Below are 25210 nucleotides of genomic sequence, written 5' to 3'. Positions count from 1 at the left end.
ATCTCATTCAGGAAACCGTGAACATGCAAAACCAAATAAAAATGTGATCTGAAGCTATTGAGCAGAAACTATGGCAAGAAACAACATCGCCTAATGTTAGCTCTCTGTGCCAGTAAAGAGCCACGTGTTTACGTGCTCTTACGTTAGCTTAGCCAGTAAAGAGCCACGTGTTTATATGCTCTTACGTTAGCTTAGCCAGTAAAGAGCCACGTGTTTATGTGCTCTTACGTTAGCTTAGCCAGTAAAATGCCACGTATTTATGTGCTCTTACGTTAGCTTAGACAGTAGGCTATAGAGCCACGCGTTTATATGCTCTTACGTTAGCTTAGCCAGTAAAGAGTCACGTGTTTATATGCTCTTACGTTAGCTTAGCCAGTAAAGAGCCATGTGTTTATGTTCCCTAACTAGCATAGCTAACCTACTCCCATCAGAAGTGAACTGCGTTACTTCAAAGGCTCACAATTAACACACCATTAGATAGCTCGGCTACATGTTGTGGGTTATTTTATGTTTAGAGCATTTCACTTACTCAGCTAGAAACAGCTGATAATATCTGCCAGCTGCATTCATCATTTCGGCCTCCGAAAGTGGTAGCCTATAAGAAGACGGGAATAAGAAGCCTGCTGGGGTCTGCAAATGGGCGCCCATTGTGTCAAAAAATTACTTCAAATTTCGGGAAGCAAATGTGAGCACCATTGACGGTGTAAACCGGCTTTGTGCATTGCAAGAAAGAAACGCTTGAAAAGTTTACTGCCACAAACTAATATCAAATTAAAGTTATTTAGAACGAGCAACCCAGTTGAAAACAATATATAAAATATACAGCGGCCTCAGTGTAGCTTTACGCGAATTAACAAGAAACTAAATAAATCAAAATAACCGACAATAAATGTGAAGTCTATGGACACCACGTGTACGCCGTGTCATTGATATCACAAAATCCATCCAAAATGAGAGCCTGCCCATCTTTGACACACCAGCCACAGGGTGAAGTCAACGCTACGTTGCTGGGCAACGCGGTGTTGTTGACGTCCACACACCTGCAGCTTCTTCTCTGATAGATAGATAGATAGATAGATATATACTTTATTAATCCCCAAGGGGAAATTTGTCGAGCCAGTAGCAGCAACACACAAGAATAAAAATAAAAATAAAAAACACAAATATAAGAAGGGTTAGGGTGATCTGGCAAGAGGTGAACTGTTGTAGAGCCTCATAGCCGTCGGCAGGAATGTTCTCCTGTATCTCTCCTTGTGGCAGCGGAGCGTGAGGAGACGTTTGGAGAAAGTACTCCTCTGTCCCTGTAGGAGGTGGTGGAGAGGGTGGTCCGGGTTGTCCAATATGGACACCAGTTTCTTCAACGTCCTCCTCTCCACCACCTGTTCCAGGTGCTCCAGCTGGCAGCCGATGATGGAGCCAGCCTTCCTAACCAGTTTGTTAAGGCGGCTGGTGTCACCGGCTCGATGCTGCTCCCCAGCAGACAATGGCAAAGTGCAGCACACTGGCCACAACCGACTGGTAGAATAACTCCAGCATCTTGCTGCACACGTTGAAGGATCGAAGCTTTCTCAGGAAAAAGTCGACTCATCCCCTTCTTGTACACAGCGTTGATGTTGGCCTTCCAGTTCAGTCGGCTGTCGATGGAGACGCCCAGGTACTTGTACTCCTCCACCATGTCCACGTCCACTCCCAGGACACTCAGAGGTGTAGGAGCTGTCGCCTTCCTCCTGAAGTCCACCACCATCTCTCTGGTCTTGGCCACGTTCAGCCGCAGGTGGTACTCATCGGCCCACTTTACAAAGTCACTCACCACTGCCCTGTACTCCTCCTCCCGTCCATCCCTAATACACCCGACCACTGCAGAGTCATCAGAGTACTTCTGCAGATGGCATGACTCCGTGTTGTACTGGAAGTCACTGGTGTACAGGGTGAAGAGGAAGGAGACAGAACAGTTCCTGTGGGGCTCCAACATCACTGACCACCGTTCCAGACAGCACACGCCCATTCTGACAAACTGTGGTCTGCCTGTGAGGTAGTCAGTGATCCAGGAGATGGTGGGCGCGTCCACACGGCCACCCGCAGCTTCTCACTCAGCAGCAGTGGCTGGATGGTGTTAAATGCACTGGAGAAGTCAAAAGTGACTCTCACAGAGACACGGTTCCATCCAGGTGCGACTGAGCTCGTTGCAGCAGGTAGATGATGGCGTCGTCCACTCCCACATGAGGCTGGTAAGCAAATTGCAGAGGGTCCAGCGACGATTTCACCTGCGGCGGAGGTGGGCCAAGACCAGCCTCTCCAGCACCTTCATCACATGCGAGGTGAGGTCGACCGCTCGGTAGTCGTTGAGGCCAGATGGTGTTGCCTTCTTGGGGACAGGGACCAGGCACGACGTCTTCCACAGCACGGGACTTCCCCAGCCTCAGGCTGAGGTTGAAGAGGCGCTGCAGGACACCAGACAGCTGGGTGGCGCAGGTCTTTAGGACCCTGGGGCTGATGCCATCAGGACCTTCAGCTCTGCGCTGGTGTAGTTTCTCCAGCTGTCTTCTCACCTGGTCAGTCGTCACAGAGAGAGGGGGAAGGTGGAGGAGCCCATTGTTATTGAGGGCTCGGTGGATGTGCAGCTCAGCAGGGGGGACAGAGGGGGAGGTGTTTGGGAGGTGTGATGTGTGGAGGAGACGGGGGAGGGCTGTGAACTGAACCTATTGAAGAAACAGTTCAGCTCGTTGGCCCTCTCCAGGGAGCCCCCTGGCTGTCTCCCTCCCACCTTGAAGCCAGTTATCTGCTTCATGCCAGACCACACCTCCCTTGTGTTGTTCAGCTGGAGTTTGGCCTCCAGCTTCCTCCTGTAGGAGTCCTTGCCCTCCCTGAGCTTCACCTTTAGGTTGCGCTGGGCTTTCCTCAGCTCATCCCTGTCTCCAGACCTGAAAGCAGCTTTCTTCATGTTAAGCGCCTTCAGGTCCCTGGTGATCCAGGGCTTGTTGTTGGGAAGCAGCGCACAGTCCGTGATGGGATGGTGGTGTGTTCACAGAACTTGATGTATTCCGTGATGCAGTCGGTCATCCTGTTGATGTCCTCCCCGTGCGGTCCACACAACACATCCCAGTCCGTTGACTCGAAGCAGTCCTGTAGGCGTCGTTAGCCTCCAGAGACCACCTCCTCACAGTCCTGGTGGTCACCGGCAGCCTCTTCACCAGAGGAACATACCTGGGTGTCAGCGGACCAGGTCATGATCAGACCTGCCGAGGGGAAGGGCAGTGGCGCTGTATCGTCCTTAGTATTAGCATACAGCAAGTCCAGAGTTTTATTGTTCCTTGTTGGGCAGTCTATGTATTGATGGAAGGTTGGCAGAGCTTTTTCCAATGTGGTGTGGTTAAAGTCACCAGTGATAGCCATGAATGCTCCAGGCTGATGATTCAGCAGAGCAGACACAGTGGAGTGGATGGTGTCCACAGCTTCCTCAGCGTCAGCTGATGGCGGCACGTACACGACAACCACAATGGCGGACGTGAACTCTCTCGGCAAATAGTACGGGCGCATCCCCACGGCCAACAGTTCAATGTTCGGGCTACAGAAGCGCTCCTTCACGCACACATGGTCCGGGTGGCACCACCGTTCATTCACATAAACAGCGATCCCGCCCCCCCTCTTCTTATCGCTCTGTGTAGCGTCTCTGTCAGCCCGAACAGTTCTGAAGCCGGGCAAAGACGCGCTGTGATCCGGATAGTCCGCGTGTAGCCACGTCTCAGTGAAGCACAAGAGACTGCTCTCACGGAAGATCCTCTCGGTCATTACCAGCGCGCCGAGCTCATCCGTCTTATTCGCCAAAGACCTCACGTTCCCCGTTATGATCGACGGTACCGAGGGTTTGTATCTCCTCGTTTTAGCCCTCCGCTTGACACCCGATCTGCAACCGCGAGCCCTTCTCCGTAGCTCCAGCGGGATCACAGGTCTGTCTCCAGGCAGAAGCTTCGGCCTGCACAGCGCGATCAGCTGAGCACGCGAGTAGACGACGGTCCCCGTCATTGTTTTGCTGCAGGCTCTCCGATACTCACGACAAAGTGAACAAAAGCCACAGTAGAATTATCGAAAAAAGTAGTTATGGTCCAGTGTCCGACCGTAACTAAGACAAACGTGAAAGAAAAGAAAAAGAAAAAGAGAGGAAAAGTGCAAAAAAAGACAATAAAATAAAAGCAAAACGCCACTACTGAAACAAGCAGCCGTTGGCACAGCGCCATTTTACTACGCCATTCTGCTGATTAAATCCCTTATCAGGGCTTTGTAGCGGATGCAACTTGAAATGCGAAATGCATCACCTGTAATAAAAGGTAGCTACTGGCATAAAATTAGAAGGGTTGACTTTTTTAAAACTCTTAAAAAAGTTACCCTTTTGTTTCTTTTGTTTCCATTGGGCCGATATGGAATGTGCAGCATACAGGAGACAGAAGATTTAACTTCAACACACTTTTCCGTTTGAGACCAGCAGAAATCCCTCTTCTGTAAATCATTACAATGACCAGGAATGTGAGATGTGAGAGGAAAATGCAGACACGTCATCTTTAAGAAATGTGTAAAAAGACAGGAAGCTACTAGGCAAGTGTTGATGGCGTCTGAGGTAAAAGACGAGCATGGAATAGTGACCCCTCCCCCCCCCCCCCCAGACCCTGATATGAGTAAGGTAAAGAATATGTGCCCATGTACAAGCAGAAGGAGGCTTTGATAGCGGCGTCCTTTACAAAGACCGAAACTAAAGTAAACCGCAGTGAGGCGGTTTCGGTGTGACACGAGTGATGAGGGTGTCTGCAACAACCAGTCACCTGGAGGTTCTGATGCCAGTGAGACCAGTTAAAAGATGAACATAGCTCTGAGTAATGGGACTAGGAGCTGATTAAGAATTGCACCATTCATCTTCTTAATCCCGGCAACTAGCTTTCAGTTGTATTCCATGGTCTTCTTCGATGAATGGAGCTGGCTCAGGTGTCGGGGTTGTGACCCCCTTTACACGCTTTTTAATTTAGCATCGGAGGAATGTTAACAGCTGTAAAACGCAATGTTGCTGCCATATCGAAGTCTTCCTGCTAATCCATATCTCTCGTTTGGTTTTCATAACGCACATTGAACTCCGTTTAAAAAAATCCCTCTGAAATGTTTCCCGTCATGATTATGATTTAATTTTCATGGCCTCTTCTAGTGAATCTTATCACCGCAGTCCGCCTTTGAAAATGCGTCACGGTGGTCAGTTAATAATTATCTTTAATCATATTGTGTAAATCACATTTTGTATATGACACACAATTTCAAGGGAGTCTTTGGCCGTTGTTGTTCTGGTTGCTGTGGAGCCAAAGGGGACATTTGTATGAAGAAGGAAGGAATTATCATAAAACATTCAGTGAATCATTAAAAAAGAATTCAATTGTCACGATAAACTTTTAGGCGACACGCAGGTGACACGCAGGGTAAAAAAACAAGTAAGGAACTTATTTTTTGAACTACTAGTTTTCAGAAAAGTGTAATTAAGAATTCAACCATTTGACATCTGTGTTGAATTCTTTAGAATTTAACAGATGTCAAACAGTTCAATTCTTCATTTTAAAATAAGAATTCAACCTTTTGACATCTATGTGCTCAACTCATAAAAGGTTCATATGGGCAAATTAATATACAAACATGTTCTATTAGATGTTATATACATGTGATTCATATTAAACAATATTTATATTGTATATTTATATTATATTTATTTATAATATTATACAGAATATATATATATATATATATACTGAATTGTATGAATACGATATCCTTATTATGTCAGTGTTGGAATAAATGTTAAATATTTAACTACAACTTTTTTTGCATTGAATCATACTGGGATGTTTGCTGAAATTGATTGGATGGCCCTATACCGAAAACAGATTCGACCAGCCGCCACTCGATTGAAACTAGAGGTTTGGTGTATAAGTGCTACTGAAGTGGGATTTCTGTCTCAGTGAGAAAACAAATTTATTAGAAAAATAACGGCCCAAGATATGTTTTGTAAAATTCCATACATTTTGCATGACACTACAAAAGAATAGGGTAAACAATTAACAAATGAATATCCCCACGGACCACTCCCAGTTGAAGATGAACATCTTTTGAATGAAATGAAATGATCAAATAAACAAATGTAGGCATTCTGGTAACTTTTGAAGACATGCTAAAATCTCCAGACGCAAACAGACAAAGTATTAATAAACCCTCAATGTGTACTTCGGCTTGTTTTCTTTCCACTAATCTGAAAGAAGACATTTTATGGATGCAAAACAGCCCAGTCTCAAAATGTACCATATCATAAAAAATAAAAAAAGTATTTTCCAATTGTGTCTTTCCTTTGAAATAAATATGTAAAAGAAGCTTGATTGAGAACAGTATGCGGTCTGCTACCTTCAGTGTGTGACGTCATCCATTTCAGCACACAGGCAGGATGAGCCCAGATGGACCTAAAGTAGCTTTCTACTGCCACCAAGTGGCCACATGTGACACCTGCAGCTCCGGGAAACAAAGACAAGCTGCGTTCACCGCCACATCAGCACCGGAGAGAAAAGAATGATCCAGTAAAGCGCCACACAATTACAATAAATAATAGATTAAATCGAGGAAGACGAAACTACTTAATTTTTTTGTAGAATTGCTTTTCTTCTAAGTGGTGGACTTTCAACACCAAGTACACTTTGAGTCTTACCACACACACAGAGAGTTGCCACAGTCAATCTTCACAGGTTTTAGAAAAACGAAATAAAGCTCTTCAGGCTTTATATTTTTAAGCTTTTTAAAGGGTCAGATGGACCCAAGAAAGAGTTGTTCTTGTTGTTGTTGTTTTCCCAACAACTCTAGTTCTGTTATCCTCACATTGAAGATTACGCTGTAAGAAAATTCAACGGCAAAGTCTTTTCCCCAAATGAAGTATCCTAATTTCTCTGGATAATGCACACAGCAGAGTGTGAAGAGTCAACATGTGTTGTCAATAATCATTATTATAAATCATATTTAGTCTTATCAGTTGGATTATAAAATTGCTTGGTTTACACATGACCTTTAAATTCTTTTCTGGGATCCTACGGTTTAAAGTTTTTTTTTTTTTGGAGACATAACAAAGGATGTGGAACATTTTTCAAACTGTGCGGCAACAGCCATGTGTTGATTAGCTTTTAAATTTTTTTTATTGCAGTGCATTTAAAAGTTAACTGGAATACTCTGCAGCTAGTATCCTGTGTCAATATGTGATGTAGACACAAAGGTCTGGCAGGTTGATTGTAGGAGGTGTTTGATAATATCGGGCAGCTGACCTTTAAACCACAAATTAAACACTCTAAATGTGCAATAATTCTTCTCCACAAACAGTTACGTTTCACATTTCTTTGTGTGCTTTTCCTGACTTCCAAGCAGCGATCGATTTCCATCCATAAATTAGAATTTTGAAAAAGAAGTGGAAGAACTTATTGAGCAAAGAAAAACCACACGTGTAACACAGTTTTAATATAAATCTGTAAAAATGAGAAGTTTAATGGTAAACATGAAGATGACAAGAGTGATTGTATCATTTATAAAAGCAACAACACAAAAATACATGTATCTGTTTTATGAAAAAAAACTTGTACCGTAGCTACCATGTACGTGAAACAAGTTTCCTCTGGATATCAAATTATTTGTCAGTGCACTCCAAATGTCTTCCTGTGAAACTTCTTTTCCTGAAGACATTAGAAAAGGAGGTGATCGTAAACCCTGCTTCTTTGAACTCAAACAAAGACGACAACAACAACAACAAAAACTGACAAATAATAATAATCACAGCCTTTTAAGAATGACATTTCATACCACAATCTCGACATAAAATTGCACTTCAAAATACTGGTCGGGGTGAATAAATATTTGCGGTACCTTTCTATATCCATTTTGGTAATACAGTACATTAACACAGCAATAGTATATCACAGCTGTCGAATGGGTTAATAAGGAAACTGATTAAAACTGTGTCTATCTTCATTCCAGCTGCTTTTGCATATAGTACAGAATTTGCATATTAGCACGTAAATAAATTAACACCGATGACATCAAACAAGAGGGTAAAAAAAGATTTACAAAACATACTGCATATCTAACATAGTGTCTATATATTATTAATATAATTACATAACAGCGTCATTCAGAAGCGGTGCTGAAGTGCTCTTGCCTTTTGTCCTCGGTCTCCAAACCAGCGCCGTGTTTTGACAACAGGCGCTGGTTCTCAGTCTTTTTGCGCCGCCCCTTCAGACTCTCCCTCCTATCAGAGTTGTGTCTGGGAGGAAGGAGCCTTTTTTTGGCCTTGGGTGGACTCGGGGTAAACACACACCTCTGTAACATGTGCGTCCGGGACGACCTCCGGAGGCCTCGCCTCCGTCCCGGCGCTGGACGGCAGCCGTACGCCGAAGCCTCCCCGACTGTCTTTGTGCGATAAAGCGTCCGACCGGCCGCCGGGCGACGCCTCTTTTAGAGTATCCTGGCGCTGCGGCGGAGGGAACCTCCCCTTCGGAGGGTCGCTTAGTTTCCAGGATCTCCCGACGGGGCCTGCCGCGGCGGCTGCGGGGCTGATCACCAGGCTGTACAGAGGGAGGGTGGACCGCGGCTGAATCATGTGGATCCCCCCGATGGGAATCAGGAGGCTCGGGTCCTGGCCCGCCGGCTGGGAGTGCAGAGGGAGGTGGCTCAGGAGGGTGTGGGCTCCGCGAGGCCGCGTGGGATGTGGGGCGGTGCGGGTCAGACCGACGTCATCCACAAACTGCAACAAAACAAGGGGGAACTAGAACGGGCACTCGGTAGAGCGCATACCTTCGCATATCACAAGATTGGGCATTGAATTATGAACATGTTGGCATTAGTTGCATGGCAATTGAATACAAATTTACCGTGCTATGGTAAAAATAAGATTTTGACCTTTCCATGACCTTGACCTTTGACCCGATTGATCCCAAAATCTAATCAAATGGTCCCCGGATAATAACCAATCATCCCACCAAATTTCATGCGATTCGGTTTAATACTTTTTTAGTTATGCGAGTAACACGCATACAAATAAATAAATAAATAAATATATGGCGATCAAAACATAACCTTTCGCATTTTCAATGCGAAGGTAATAAATAAGTGAAAAATAAATAAATAAAGTGTTGTGAACAACCACTAACATAAAGTTGTCGATCAATAGTTATGACGGAAGAGCTGGAAGTTATAGCACCCGGCTCATAGATGTGTTAAACGGACTTGTCTTGTGGAAGTGTAATTACTGTGAAGCGGCCTCTGTGAGTGTGACTCTGTATGAGATGTGGGGGTCACCTCAGGTCACCGACAGAGGTGCAGACAGTTCATACATTATTCACATTTCAAAGCCGGACTATTCTCACTGCATACACTGCCTATAAGCCTTTATGCTCAATTTGGATTTATTGCTCAGCTCCAGATTTTTTATTTATTTGACTAATGGCCGTTTAATTAAACCAAACTCATCCACTCTGGAGGAACAGAAGCCCTCAGTGTGCATCAGTTTGGGTATCGAGAGTCCAGTAAGTTGATGTAAAGTGGAAGCATGGACTGGATGTGGGAACGGAACATAAGGAGGACAAGGAGAACGAGAGCTACGTTTATAAATAGTGCTTTTTATTTTGGGGCTGCTACTTGTGTGTGTGTGTGTGTGTGTGTGTGTGTGTGTGTGAAGTGGGAGCCAGGAGTGGTGGGATCGTCACGTGATTGGCTTAACGGCGCAGAATTGTGATGTCGGTAGGAAGCGACAGAATAAAGTAGTCGAATAAATACTATTCAGTCTGAGGTCCCATTGCAAAAAAATACCCGCGTCTGATTCAGGATCACATATGAAAGTGGCCTGATGTCACCGTACAGCCGTACTGTACGGTGACATCACTGTTGGGTGGCTTTAAAGGTTCACGGTTAAACCGTTAGCATGTATTTTATTTATGTATATGAAGTGGGCGGGACATTTTACAGTTATTCAATTGTGTCACTGTGTCGAAATGACCCCAAACATATCATTGGTGTCTTTGTACTGCTATACCTTGTTACTAACCAGAGTATAAATACTGTGGTGAAGCTAATGTGTACGGATGTCACGAGAGTGTACATTACTGTATCAGAACGGTGTGCAAAATACTGTATTTTGTATAATGATACTAAAAACAGTATAAAATAGAACGGGCACTCGGTATAGCGTATACCTTCGCATATCACAAGATTGGGCATTGAATTATGAACATGTTGGCATTAGTTGCATGCCAATTGGATAAAAATGACTGTGCTATGGTAAAAAGAAGATGTTGACCTTTCCATGACCTTGACCTTTGACCCGATCGATCCCAAAATCTAATCAAATGGTCCCCGGATAATAACCAATCATCCCACCAAATTGCATGCGATTCGGTTTAAAACTTTTTTTGTTATGCGAGGAACACGCATACAAATAAATATATAAATAAATACACGGCGATCAAAACATAACCTTCCGCATTTTCAATGCGAAGGTAAAAATATGGGCCGTAAGCAAATATATCTATGAAAGATCATAAAGAAAGTCCGCTGTGGTTCTTATTTGAGCAAATATTCACATACTGTACATGTACCCATCCAATATGTAGGTATTTAAATAAGATAATATAAGATAAGATAACCCTTTATTGGTCCCACAGTGGGGACATTTCAGGATCACAGCAGCAGGTGCACATTAGAGCATTATTAGAAATAAAAGATAAAAATAAAACACAAAACAAAAAAAAATGTAATACGAAATACTAAAATACTAAATATACAGAGGAAACTAAATATATACACAAGGCAGTGACCAAAGTGAATCTCCAGCAGGTTAAAGTGTCGAGGAAAAATACGTCTCCCCCTAACTAGACACACCCAGATGTAAACAGGTGTGTCTTTGTGTGCAGAGAATGTGAACTTCTATCTCCTCCTGTGAGACCTATATGAGTGTAAGGAGGAAGTGTGAGGTTACTTCATGACATCACCACAAGTTTGGAAAATAAACTTTTATTTGTGTTCATTTAATTCGGGGGAACCGATTCACCCGCGTGGTTTTTTGTCGTCGACGTGCGGTTCTTCTTTCTGGAGCTCGGCGACCGGCCTGCGCAGTGTTGCCAGGTCCGCGGTTTCCCCGCGGAATTAGGCTACTTTTGAAGTGTTGCCGCGGGTTGAATTTGTTGTCCGCTGGTTCGGGTAGACCTATTTTGCATGCAAATTACATGAATATCTTCAAATAAAAATCCATATTTTAAATGAAATAATTTATTTATACCCAAATCCTACCAAACTGACTCCAGATCAGCACGTACACACATGGACATGGACTTTAAAAGCAGTGTATATGGTTTAGCACGGGCATATTTTGAGTTCTGATATTGGGCTGGTTTTTCGGCTGGTTTTGATTGGCCATTGGGCTGGTTTTGTCACACAGACCTGGCAACCCTGGGCCTGCGAATAGTCTCATGTGTACCGGCCTATGTATATTTGTTCTCGATGTTGACTCACTGGGATGTTACTGGGCCGCACACGATTAGCTTCGTGGGCCAGATGCTGATGTATTTAAAAACCTGTGGCGAACAGAGACGGAAGTCACAGGTGAGGGAAGACTGCGGTTTGAAGGAACGCCGCGGCGTGACCGGCGTTAATTATACACACGGCAAAAAACAGAGCCGTGGCGGATTTAGAGGAAGACCAAAACAATGGCCGGGTTAGATAATATGTGGAAAAGATAATACAAATGCTGAAGCGACTCACCGCTCTCGCGTGAGACGACGGGTCTCCCGGGTGAAGACGAGCTTGAGACGGGGCGAAGGCGTCCGCAAGGGAGCCCGGAGGCCCGGAGGACTGGACCGTTACAGGAGAAATACCTCTGACTGGGGACACTGGTCTCAGAGCGGAGGTGGAGACATGACAACCGGGTGAAGAGGGGGCAGCGGGGGAGGGGCGACCTCCGGGTGACGGGCTACGAGGCGGAGACGGCTCCCTGCGCGGACTCCGGGGGTGACGGGCGCTTGGAGAGCGGGAGCCTCCGGAGGACGCCGACGCCGACGCGTCGAAGCGCCTGCGGGCGAACAACGCCCGCCTGGCGCCGGCTGAGCTCTGCGGGGTCGAACCCTCGGGGGAAAGCGGGACGGAGCGGCCGGGTTCAGGCTCCATCGAGGAGGCAGTGCGAGAGCTTTCGGCCACCGGGGCCCGACCCTCTTCATCGGGTCTGCCGTCGTCTGCCTCCTCTTCAGGACTTTCCCCCCGATCGGACTGCTGAGGATCTTTCTGTTCGTCTGGATGGAGTAAACGTTCTTCACAGACTCCTAGGACAGAAAAAAAGTCTCTTCAACTCATGTTCTTACGCGAACACCAACTCCATATTGTCATTAAATTAATTCAGTATCAAGGACTTGGGAGATATTAATAAATAATACAGAGTTCTTCCTAATTTGGGCTATTTAAAAAATATATTTTGTCGAGCCAGTTCTAACTGCATATCATCCAGGACATCATATGGACCCGTAAAGGTGTAAGGTGGCCTCGTTGTGGCAGCTTAGTACCAGCCTCGCACATTTGTTCCCTGGGTGTAACACCTAAAAGAGCCTCTCCCATGTTTCCTCTCCCACATATCTTACATCTTGAAATGCCCCAGATTCTGATATGCACAGAACCAATGTTTACATTTCTCTTCACACTAACGTGAACTGTAGAGGCTCAATCAATGTGACAAAGTGTGGAAGTCAACAGAGTTGGGGCGCTGTTATTTATCAATTCATAGACGATCGCGTGTGGCTCAGGTTACAGCTGTGGTCACCAGATAGCAACACGGTCTGACCAGCCACCTTGATCACAACGGCTACATGACAGCCGATCCTGGTGGGCAGAGGACTAATGAAGTGAATAGTGGTCAATGTTTCTCATATCCGTCAGACCCACACGCTGCACATTATACGATAAAACTGCTCAGATATGTAATCTAATGTGGACTAAACCAACTGTGTCAAAGCACTGCCGTGAAGGGGTGTGCTGTGGAAGGAAGACGCGTGTGCCTGGTCGTCCCAAAGAAGTCAGCACCATCTGGCCTCAACGACTACCCCGGGTCGCCTCACCCTCCCATGTGTGATGGTGCTGGAGAGGCTTCTTGGTGCCCACCACCGCCCGCAGTGAAATCATCGTTGGACCCTCTGCAATTTGCTTCAGCCTCATGTGATCTATCTAAAGCTGAAACACTTTCCCCCGGTGGATATTTGTTTGGTTGCTTCCTCAGCGAGGTGTCAAACATGTGTGGTCCGTGTGCACAGAGAGGAAGATAATAACCAGGAAGCTAACATGGATGCTAATACTGAGCTAAGATGGAAAAGCGGTGGGATGGGGAAACGTTTGTGTAATGTTTTTGTTTTGTTTTGTTTTCTCCTTGTTTTCATCTTATGTTAAAAAAACAACATCATCCTTGTGTGGTGTTTCTACAAGGTTATACATTTGTGTATTTTCTTTTTGTAAAATAATATTTTCAGTATAACAAACTGTAAATGCTGGCTATTTCAAATGTGTTGTTCATAAAAATAAATCTTAAAAAAAAAAAAAAGATGGAAAAGCCAGTACAAGAAAAAGAGAGCGCAGGACCATGTCACTGACACATCCTCTTTGTCTCATAAACAAAAGCCTGCTGTTTAATGTGTGCCACTCGTGGTGAATATTTCCTAGCATACCTTCATCTGTGCCATCCGGGTCACGACAGATTTCTTCTCCGCGGGACTCTGATCTGAAGTGTTCGATGAGGCTTCCTGTGAAACACAGCAGACCGGATGAGCTCGCGATGGACGCACGATGAACGCAGACGCCGCTCGTGGTTTCCTCACCTCTGGCTTCGGGAGAAAGGGCGGCGCGTGGGCAGTTATGCGGCGGCGACCCTGTGATGCCGCGGGGGCACTTTTGCGGCACGCCGGTGGCATTCTGAAGCTGGAATCTACAGTCCTCGCATTGGCACTCCCCCCCACCTCCACCGGGCACGGGCGCATACTTCTCGGTGGATCTGTGGGTGTGAAGAGAGCGGCGGGGGCTTTAGTTTCGCCCTCGGAGCTTTTCTCTGTCAGATGTCCATTGATGCCGCTCCTCTCGGGATGACGGTCACGATCAATACGAGTGCAACTGGAGCCGACAGACCGTCTGCAGGCCCTCGAGCACCTGTAAGCAGCTCTTTAGAGACTATTTACCCAGTGTAAGTACACAATCCGTCTGGCCCTTTTTCGACACAGTGAGCTCACACTGTGGCAGCTGGGCCGGGGTCCACCCCTCCATGTACACTGAGGGTCCCTCAGCGAGGCGCCCACTTCAGCTTCAACAGAGCAGCTTTCATAAAGCCCAAAACCAGACACCCCCCACCCTCCCCACTGCCTTATAACCCCATCACAGCTCATAACACCACCATGTCCAAACAAGGGGGAGCCTACGATGTGGCCCACGGTCTGGGGTTTTTTCTGCAGCCGGCCAATAAAAACAGGCCGGAGAGGGAGGGAAACCCGGGGCCCAGACCAGCTGCTGCTCCAAATAAGCATGAAAAAACACAGAAAAATGAAAACACATTCCTGCGAGAAACAATCGTTCCGATTATAAGCGGCCGGGTTTGGCTGGATGAACTCGGCAGGTATTGTTAACGGTCGCTGTTACGGTCTTGAAAAAGTGAATGAGAGAGAAACACTTTAAAACTAGAACGGGCACTCGGTAGAGCGCATACCTTCGCATATCACAAGATTTGGCATTGAATTATGAACATTTTGGCATTAGTTGCATGCCAATTGGATAAAAATTGACCGTGCTATGGTAAAAAGAAGATGTTGACCTTTTCATGACCTTGACCTTTGACCCGATTGATCCCAAAATCTAATCAAATGGTCACCGGATAATAACCAATCATCCCACCAAATTTCATGCGATTCGGTTTAATACTTTTTGTGTTATGCGAGTAACACGCATATAAATAAATAAATAAATACACGGCGATCAAAACATAACCTTCCGCATTTTCAATGCGAAGGTAATCATGGCGGGACACTTTCCTCTTACTTTACTCTACACTGTAAAACATCTATTCAATTCAGTTTAATTCAATTTTGTTGTTCGCCTTCCCGAACAACAGAAAACAGTAATGTTCAACTTCCTCTCCGCCTCAGTTTGGTCTTTTTGTCCCTCAGACAGACAGCGAAGGAGAAAGCGAGCAGGCGCGAGGATGACTCACTCTTTTAGGACGGCTGTGAGGAGCGTCAACGTGAGTCACAACAGGGATTTGTGCACACACACACACAGACACACAGACACAGATGGCAGCTCTCTGCACTCGGCCGCATCGCAGCAGCGTTTCATTCTGATGGGTATCAGGCGGACTGAGCGTGTCCGGTTTAACCTCGCTGCAAATTTAATTTGAGAAGTGCGTGAGCTTTAATTAAGATAAATAAATAACAGAACTGTGTCAAAATAAAGCCACGCCGTACAAATGTGCGTACCGCATTTAACTTGACCTCAAGATCAGTTATTGCTGTTCATGTTATCTTTTTTTTTTTTACATGGATTAAATGACCTTTATGAACCGTGACTTTCACCATTTAAATTCAATAACTTGAAAAAGAGAATCATACTGTACACAGCATCCTGACCGACAACACAAAGAGTCCTCTATTGTCTATGTCTCCTGATATAGAAACACACCTCAGAGTGTGTTGCTCACAGTTCACTTTTAACTCGTTGTGAGTCGATTTCTGGTATATATATATTTATATATATATATTTTATTTTAATATATATATATAATTTTTTTTAAATATATATATATTTAAAAAATATATATATATAGTATTCAGTTTGGTTAATATGGTGACACACCTTTTAATTTGATTATCCCATTTAATATGCTGTATTGTAACCTGATTTAGAACAGTGGTTACACTGTTGGATGTGTGTTGATGCATTACAGCCTATTGTATTTTTATTTAATATATTCTATACAAACAATTCTGTCCAGATGTCTTAAAACGTCTCTTTTGACTTGACTTTTTGCAGCCTTTGTGTGAACAGGGCAAATGACTTCCGCTAAAGAAATGGTTCATATTGGTACCCGACGACTGTTTTAGGACCAACAGAGTTCCCTTTGGTGACCTCTCATCCCGTTCAGTATGGCCGGCTCCCTTTGAGGACTGATGCCATGTGTGTAGATGTATATACTGTGAATATGTTCTACTCATTCTATTGGTGTCAGTGCCTCTGCTCTATGTGATTGGCTGGTGATGGGTGGTGTAAATTAATCTATACAAGTGCAAAAGGAAAAAGGTAGTCTCCTTGCTTTAGCCCCTCAACAGACGCTCTCTGTTGATGCAGACGGACGACCTTTTGGCCTCTCCAACGTGATGGACAGACACCGGTTTCCACAACATTCCCAGATATATGACGCAAGCAGGAATAAGGGGCGGTAACGCTGTAAATATGGACATTATGTCACGCGTAAACTGGATTCTACTGAAATGCTGAGCTGTCATAAGTTCATACTCACCCTCTCTCAGGGATCCAAACTTCTGGAGGTTGTTTATTTATGGAGCACGACTGTACTTCCTCCTCCTCGCTCTTCTTCTCATCCTCCCCCTCTTCTTTTCTGTCTGACCTGTTGCCATCTGCCGACAGCGGTCCCTTCCTCGTTCCCTCGTGGTCTCTGCAGTACGGCCGGCTGTAAACCTACACCCGAAAGAGACATGGGCAAATTCACCAACTCTGCTCCAGCATGCCCAGGGAGACAAAAATGGGAAGTCTCATTGAACGTTGTGTTTAATAGCATTGTGAATATATGCTCAAATAAGAACCACAGTTGACTTTCTTTACGATATTTTATATTTTTGCTTAGCGCCCATATTCTTTTACACTGTTTTTAGTATTTTTGTTAAAAATACATTATTTTGCACACCATTATGATACTGTAATGTACACTATAGTGACATCAGTGAGCATTAGCTTCACCACAGTATATATACATATATATATATGTATATATACACATACACATATATATATAAATATACATTTATATATAATGTACACATATATATATACACATATATTTATATATAATATACACATATATATATATTTATATATACATATATATATATATATATTAACACACACACACACACACACACACACACATATATACACTTGTTATAATCTAACCAGGGGAACCCACCTTCTATGCACCTGAAGAAAATCTTTTATTGCATCTCAACTAACCTCTCAGACTTCCTAGTGCCTCTATTTTTTGGATTGGGCAAATAAATGTGAAATTCCCAGATGTTCTCTAGTGGCTGTGCATTTTTTTCTTTGTACGCACATTGTTATTTAAATACAGATTTACAATTGTACTTATTTTGTAGTTACCTCAGAGGAGCACAGCCTTTTGTTGTCCTCTTGCTCCATCGACTCGGTGGTCCTGACTGACGTGGGGGATACGGTGTAGATGGAGGGGCTGAGCCTCTGCTTGCAGTGCAGCAGAGAGAGAGCCGTCTTGCTTGAGAGGCCAGGTGGGTTGGGGTCATAGCTGCTGGTGGACCACGATGAATACACTGAGGGCTTCTGTTCATCCAGAGTGGATGGGTTTGGTTTAATGTAGTTTAAATAGCACCAGCTATTACAGGTGTTGGACAGCAGACTGGGGTATGATGAGCCAACATGTGCAATGGGGGAACAGACACTGGTTGGACATGTCTGATTTTCTCTTTTGAGTTCCTGATTGCATGTGTCCACTGTTGCCTCGTCACGACATCCCAACTCCTCTTCCTCTTCTTCCTTTACTCGTTTCTGCTGCTGCTGAGACCCAGGGAGGAGCTCTACACTGTTTGAAGGGGAAAGCATGCGCTTGTTGCCCCCCGAGCCTGATATCTTCAACCCATCGTCGGACCGCGGTTGAGGGTCTGGACTTTTGTTCCTTTGGTTTCTGGCTTCGGCCGTTGGGATGCCCATATTGGGTGTTACAGCATCAACCGCCTCCTGTGGCCTGGGCGAGGTGGACCGAGAAAATGTGGTATATATGGCACATGCTAGGGTGAGTGTGTCCGTTTGGAGACGCACCGCTACGGCTGGAGACGGGACTGGCCTCAGGAGCTCCGGACTGGAAGTGATGTGAGGCACCGAGTGCCGGATGTGAGAGGGATTTACTCGAACCTCCGAATAATCATCGTGGAGTAAGGGAATCTCTAGCTTCAGCCCTGTGGACATGGGGAGATAGTGAGCTCTGGCTGCCCCTGATGCTCCGTGTGAAGGATAGGGTTGCGTTGCTTGACGGGGTGGCTGCTCCGTTTGGATGTGCGAAGCCTCTTTTTTTACATGATCTATACATGTGAGTTCCGAGCTGCCCGTCAACTGAATATTCTGACTGAGTTTCCACTGAGAGAAGCGCTCTTTGCCTTGTAATCCTGGATTACGCAAGACCGCGTCACCTGATAAAGGGGAGGTAGGAGTCTTGCTGCAGTACACAGAAGTTGGGCTCGCTTTAGAAGATGTGGTGGAGCCGACATGTTCGGGACTACGGCTCGGTGTGGCACACTGCTGCTGCTCCTCCTCTTCTGGATCTCGAACAGCAGTGTGTCTCATGAGGAGACACTTTCTTCTTTCCCTCCAGCCAACTGCGGAGCGCTCGGGGGACAGACGGATGTAGTCAAAAGACTTACTGCGGGTCTCAGCCATGAGGACGCTCGGTCGTGGGTCACGAGGCGCCTGCTCAGACGCCGAACGCCTCACCTCTCTGTGCTGATGCACCCCAGGCACCGCCAACATGTGAGGAGCTCTTGATCTCCTCAGTGGCGTTGACGCTGTGATCTCCATGTCTGGTCTATTCGTCTCTTCAAAGGACGTGGAACGACTCGATGCATACGACGCACTGCTGTCCTGACTCGGGCTGCGAGGGAGGGATATCGATTCGAAACTGGATTCCCCGGAGGATTGGGAAGCCTCGGCTAGACGCAAGCGCTTCTTCTTCGGAGGAAGCTTTTCTATGGGAAGCTGGGCCAGAGACGGGCTTCTCTGTGGCCACTGAAACTCGTCGGGTTTCTCTGAACGTTTCACCGTGGATGTTGGCTCTAATGAGGTCGACGCTCTCGTGTATGAATCCTCTGTAACCAGTATTTCTGGGACCAGCTTCCGAGTTGTTAGTATTGCCGAATGCTGGGGTTGTTTCTGAGGCACCAGTTGATATTCTTCATGAGGTGGAGAGTTGGTTGTTGCCTTGGCGCCTTGACTATCATTGCAAAAAGATTCCTGTTTTTCAAACGAACGAGTGTGTTGAATGACTGAACAGGTTTGTAGTGCGGGTCTCTGGTGGCCCTCGTAAGCCACATTGCTTTGGTCTTTACAATGCCCTGACAAGAGGGCCGGAGAAGGTAATGAAGGAGAAGAAGGATCGTCAAACTCCAAACTCTCTTCTTTCCGTCTCTTGCGCATTGCTGAAGACCCTGCTCTGACCGCATGGTCAATCAGCTGCGAGCACCCCGTTTGACTAATCACCACCTCGTTTTTCGGATGACGTACTGAGCACAGGCTTTTCTTGTGTTTCTTATAACCCTCCCAGTCGTTGCATCCAGTGCCACAGGCCTCGCACTCGTACGGCTGCGGTTGGCTTTGCGTGCGGTCAGGCACGGCGGTGACGACGTCTGTGTAAAGTGAACGGGAACCCTCTTGGTCTTCTTTTGGAAGTTCGGCACCGAGCGGGATTTCAATAGCCGGCTGCCGCTTTAGCATCCGGTAACGGCGGGACGCCTGCGTTTCAGAGGGCTGTCGTTCATCGAAGGACTGAGTTAAGCGGAACTTGCTGAGGCCACCGCCGGAGGCGCCAAACGAACTTGCTGCCGATGGCATCGAGTGACTTCTCACCAAAGGGGCGGTGGATGTCTGGCCAGCTGGCCGCTCGGTATTTTGGGATGAATGATGAAATTTCTCACATGGAACTCCCATGGTGATGGAGCCACTGCTTTTATAGCCCAGATCTCCAGCTATAGGGCTGTGTATTACTGCGTCTTTCACAGATGAACTCTTTTGTGACTCGGAACTATTCTTCCTGGAGAGTGAGAATCTCCTCGGCTTCACGCTGTCAATTTTACTGGTGTCAACCACTGCCTCGTTGATAGTGATGAGTTTGGTGATGTGATCAATAACCTGCTTCTTAGGGACTGTGAATGCGATGCTTTTGTCCTCCTGACCAGAGGGCTGCTGGTTATGTTGCCGGGACATCCTCTGCAGGTGTCCGAGACGCCCATATTTGCCGAGGATGATCTCTGCATAGCTTTTGGCACTTGTGTTCGGCGGGCTGTCCTGTGACTGCTCCGTACTTTCAGAGCGAGAGAAATAGCCGGATTCTGTACTGCCTTTACTCCCTAGAATTAGAGATGAAGACTTTTCGTCAGATAAGTCTCGAGAACCATGTTTTCCTCGACTGAGCCGCAAGGCCAGTCTCTTTTTCACTGCATTCGAGTCATTGATTCCTCCGGTGCAATCTTTGACCCCGTCTGTGTCTGGACTCTTGATTGAGGCCACACTGCTTTGCCTGTCTGCGAGGGAAGAGGATGACACAAGCCGTCTGGTTTCGTCTTCTGACTCAGTGACTTGCTCTTCGACAGTTCTCGGCTCCCCGAGTGCCAGACCGGCCTTCACCCTGTGGGTGTGCGATTTGCGGTGCTTGTACAAGTTACTCTTGGTCTTAAACGAGAAGCCGCATGGGGCGCAGGGATATGGTCTTTCACCTGTGTGGGAGCGAATATGTTTCTGGAGGACACTCGGCTTTGCACACGCACGGCCGCAGTAAGTGCAGACGTATTTGCCCGGTCTCTGAGACTTGCGCTCACGTTTCTGTTTCGTGGCGCCTTCCTGGGTTTCTGGTTCGGACCGGGTGGGGCCACCTGCTGAGGTAGGTGAGCCTGGCGACGACGTAGGAACTGTGGTGGCTTTTGTTGCCTCATGATTGTGTTCAACCGCCGCATCCGAGTCGATGCTCGGTCGCTGGTGCCTGAGGCGTTTACGTTCAGGATGCTGTCTTCTGGAGTCTTTGGGCTTCTGCAGCGTGCCATGGGGCTTTGGGGAGCCGCTTTGCTTCTGCTGCCGGGGCTGGGAGGGAGACTTGGGCTGTGGTCCTCGGGGAGGAGACTCTGGTTGACAGTGCTCTTGACCTCCGGACTGCTCCCCAGTCGTCAGGCGACTATGCAAGGCCTCCATAAAATGGAAGGTCAACCTCAGGTAGACACGTGGGATGCCTGTCTGCCTGGGTCAGGCTACAGACTTCAATCCAAATCATGAACTGGAGAATGGGTTGAAGATGCCTGAATTCTATCAAATTATATCCACTTTAGTTTACTTCATAGTTTCCACTTGTTTTGCGTTGACTGTGCGGCTCGACAGCAGAATGATGCCATCAAATGTAGAACGGCGGCATCAAAGAATGTGCTGTGGAGGAAGTCCTCTGCCATGCGAACTTAAAGTGACCCATCGTGACGCACTCGGCCAGTCTTGCTGCCGCACAGTCTGATGCTCAGTTGAATGTTTGACTCTTCCCTCTTCTCAACATGAAGATCTGTGAAGACAAACAATTCATTATCGAAAAACTGTGCATACAATTCAACTTTGAAATACAGACTCTGACCCTCCGCCTGCCAAGTATAGATATTTAGGTTTTGTGTCATAACATTCAGCTCTCACTTTCCTGCGGAGTACTGTTAAATTATAATGGATTATGTAACAATTTTGTTTACAAATATATCAGGAAGTAGCAGATAAAAAGGACGATTCCAAGAAAAAGAGAGAGAGAGAGAGGCATGTCCACTGGCTGCTACAGGAACATTTCAAAACAGCATAATCTGAGATGCATTACTTATTTCAAGAACGTAGACCACAACATGTTTCTGTTGGACAGCCTTACAAATCCTGCCCACTCCCATAAAACGAGACAATTCTGCAAGAGAAAAAAACGACACTCGAATATTATTATTATTATCTTGATGCTTTGGCAAGATTGATTTATTTTTACTCTTTCAAGCCAATAAAACCACATAAATACGTTTAAACCAGATACAAATCCTCCTGGTTGACAAAGGAGTTACTCATAGTATAATTTTTTTTAATTGCCTTTTCTTTGCATAATTAGTTACACTGGGATTAACCAAGGAGCCGTGGCATGTGACCCTGGAACAGTGTCTCAGCATGCTCAAAGTCGAACTTCACGTTTGAACTGTTGTGTCATCCAGCTGCAAACCACACTTTACTAGTACTACCGTACAGTACTGCCACATGAGAGGAGGTCTTTGGATCATTATATCTTTGTTTTGTAATACTTAAAAAAGCCCAGGCAAATGAAGGGAAGGGTTGTCTGTTAGCTGTGAGTGCATACACAAGGTGGCATCAGAGCAGATACTGAAGAGAACTCCCAATGTTATTTTGTGCCAGCGTACTGAAACAGGAAACATGGCATCCCACGCACTGACCAGCTGGTTTCTACACCCACGTTCTGGTGGAAGACGGCAAAGCTGCTGGATTACATCCAAATGACTGAGAACAGGTGGATAACCGTCTTTGGTTTAACTTGTGAGTATATGTGCCAGCATTGGATGAATGTTAAACCAACATCACTTTGTATCCATCGTAAACATCTCCTGCAGTGACACATTGAGTGTTGACTAAGAGCTTTCGGACAGACTCAAGTCGTCATCGTGACAATAACGCCTGAGAGTTCAGACCATCAGACGCTCACAGCCTCCGCACGCTAGAGTGAAGAGCATTTCAGGACAACTTGCAGGACAAAACAGGCAACTAAAAACAAGTGACACCTTTTAAATCATGCATTGCTTCTGCTCATTTCCACTTGCATGTGTCACACTTATTCCAGATTTAACTAAAGTTAATTTGCACCTCTTATGGTGCAAATTAACTTTCCTTCAACTCTTTTCTCCACTATGATGCTGTTTTCCTCCTGCCCTTGGCTCTCAGCCTTAAATAATTCTCTCGAGGTGAACTGTTGTAAGGCTCTCCTCATCTGGGTGTCACGTCATCAGTGTTAACCCTCCTGTTACCTTTAGGGTCAATTTGACCCCATTCAATGTTTAATGTTGGTGTTCCTTGGGGTCAATTTGACCCCAGGCTGTTTTTCACTGTGTCAAACATATAAGAAATATCAACTTTTTTATATCTTTAAAGGGCTATTTAGGTAGTCAACAAACAAACATAAAGTACCTCACACTTAAACTTGGGAAACAATATTAATTCTAATAATTTTTTGGATGTTTTAATTGCTGGGGTCAAATTGACCCCGAGGGTAAAATATGTTAGTAAATGTGAAGGTAACAGGAGGGTTAATTAAAAGCACACAGATTTACTTGAAGAATACCAACGTCCGTCTAAAACTACAATCCATCAAATACCAATACGTCTCCACTGATTTTACACAAAGTTTGTTTACAGGAAGTAAACTACGACATACGTGGAACAAGTTGAATCAGGCATTTTGAGGCTATAGAAGGAGTTGTTCAAAATGCCATACCTTGCCTCAAGTGACATCACATGAGTCGGCGTCGGTTGAAGGCTACAAGTTTGAAAAGCTCGAGGCTACATTAGCCGAGTCAAGCACAACATAATGAACTCGTTGCCCTGCTGGTCAGCAGTAAAGTTGCATTATGGGTAAAGGGAAAGGTTTTTGCAAGAAAGCATGGAATAAAAGTTAGTGCAAAGCTAAATGGGTGGAGTGCTTTTTACATTTTTTTTATAAGTGTCGGACATCCTTTCCTAAAATGAATAGGCTATTTTCTCAGCAGACATTCTGACAAAACTTACACTTTGTTCCTTTTATGGTGTTCCAGTGCGCCATTGTGAACAATACTGTACTCATGGGCTGCCACTCCTTAATTCAATTACATTTGAATCCTGTTTCTTTTATATAGCCCAATATCACAAATTACAAATGTGCCTCAGAGGGCTTCTAATCTTTAATCTAATGCAGTCACGATTAATTTGACCAATTACACCTGGATTTTTTTATGCCAACCGTCTTCCATGAACATTAGCCTCTAGTCGCATAGAGAGAAAGAAAGTTGACTGTTCTCATAGAAGCATTAGGCGGTGATATGAGCAATGTTTACAATATAAATATATATTGCATCTGGTGCTAAAGTCTTTGTGGACTACTTTATATAATGACACAATATAACATAAATGTATTTGCACTGTGGGTCTACGGTTACAGTTACAATCTGCCGGCACTGAAACACATCTTCTCAAGTTGAGTAAAAAAAACAACAACAATAACTGATATGTTGCATCCATTCACTCACACACACACGCCACACAAAAAAAAGAGAATATTGTATGAATGGCTTTTTAAAAATCTTGTCAATTTCCTCCTCTCACACTAATGGGCACCCAGCAGTGGTTCCTATGGTAACGGCCCTAAACCATGTGGTAGCAGATGGAAGGAGAGCTGGAGGGCTAAATTTATCTTCCAGCATCCTCACCGACTACAGAGAGAGCGAGGGAGCGAGGCAGGCGAAGGTGCCTCTCTCCTCGAAGCTACGGCTTTTTGGGAGAAAATAAATCAATACTTTGGGAGTCTTGCATCCGTAGTCCAGCGATCCTCCTCCGTTCTTCCAGGAGGAACCAGAGAGGAAAAGGCGTGCATGGGGACGACAAAGAACACTGGACCGGCGGGTGCATTGAAAAACTGAGCAAAATTGTTCTCAAATAAACTATTTTAAAACCTTTTTATTTTGTTCCTATTAAATATATATGTAAATTTACTTGAATATTAGCTTACGGGACAACTAAAACATTCAGATGATTTTTAATCATTCAGGTGTTGATGCAAAAAGTCGGAATTTCATTGACAACTTCCTGTTGAAACAGTGAAAACAGTTTCACCGTCAACCTGAATCTGAACGAAGCAACACATGCCCTCATCTGCTGCCGTGTTTCCACCACAACGTCAGAAGAGAATCAGCAACGCCGTCGACCCAAAAAAAGCGCAGCTTCATCAGCAGCTCGATCGCGGCGGCGCTCTGCGGGGACAGAGGAGAGCCCACGGGGAGTCGGTGCATTCACAACCATTCATTCCTCTGCGCGTGTGTGTGTGTGTGTGTGTGTGTGTGTGTGTGTGCACGCTTGCACCTCGGGA

At 45.5% G+C, this 25210-nt stretch overlaps 1 protein-coding gene across 3 annotated transcripts in view; it reads right to left on the bottom strand.

Moving 5' to 3' along the window:
- Positions 1-7516: 7516 nt before the first annotated feature.
- Positions 7517-25210, bottom strand: part of hivep3a (HIVEP zinc finger 3a) — a 34999-nt gene continuing 17305 nt past the window's right edge. For 2 of the 3 annotated variants that reach the window (XM_056417100.1, XM_056417104.1), the window contains 6 exons: positions 17452-21628; positions 16577-16755; positions 13896-14068; positions 13746-13820; positions 11806-12359; positions 7517-8794 (listed from right to left, as the gene is read on the bottom strand). In XM_056417100.1, coding sequence (XP_056273075.1) covers positions 8303-8794; positions 11806-12359; positions 13746-13820; positions 13896-14068; positions 16577-16755; positions 17452-21273 — 5295 coding nt within the window. In that variant the 5' untranslated portion in view covers positions 21274-21628 and the 3' untranslated portion in view covers positions 7517-8302. Of the gene's footprint in view, positions 8795-10677; positions 11251-11805; positions 12360-13745; positions 13821-13895; positions 14069-16576; positions 16756-17451; positions 21629-25210 lie in introns of those variants that run through there. The other variant, XM_056417113.1, reaches the window with a different exon arrangement.

The sequence above is a fragment of the Pseudoliparis swirei genome, chromosome 1 (assembly GCF_029220125.1).
Source record: "Pseudoliparis swirei isolate HS2019 ecotype Mariana Trench chromosome 1, NWPU_hadal_v1, whole genome shotgun sequence".
Lineage (NCBI taxonomy): Eukaryota > Metazoa > Chordata > Actinopteri > Perciformes > Liparidae > Pseudoliparis > Pseudoliparis swirei.
The sequence above is the reverse complement of the archived record's forward strand: the minus strand, read 5'-3'. Positions and strand labels throughout refer to the sequence as shown.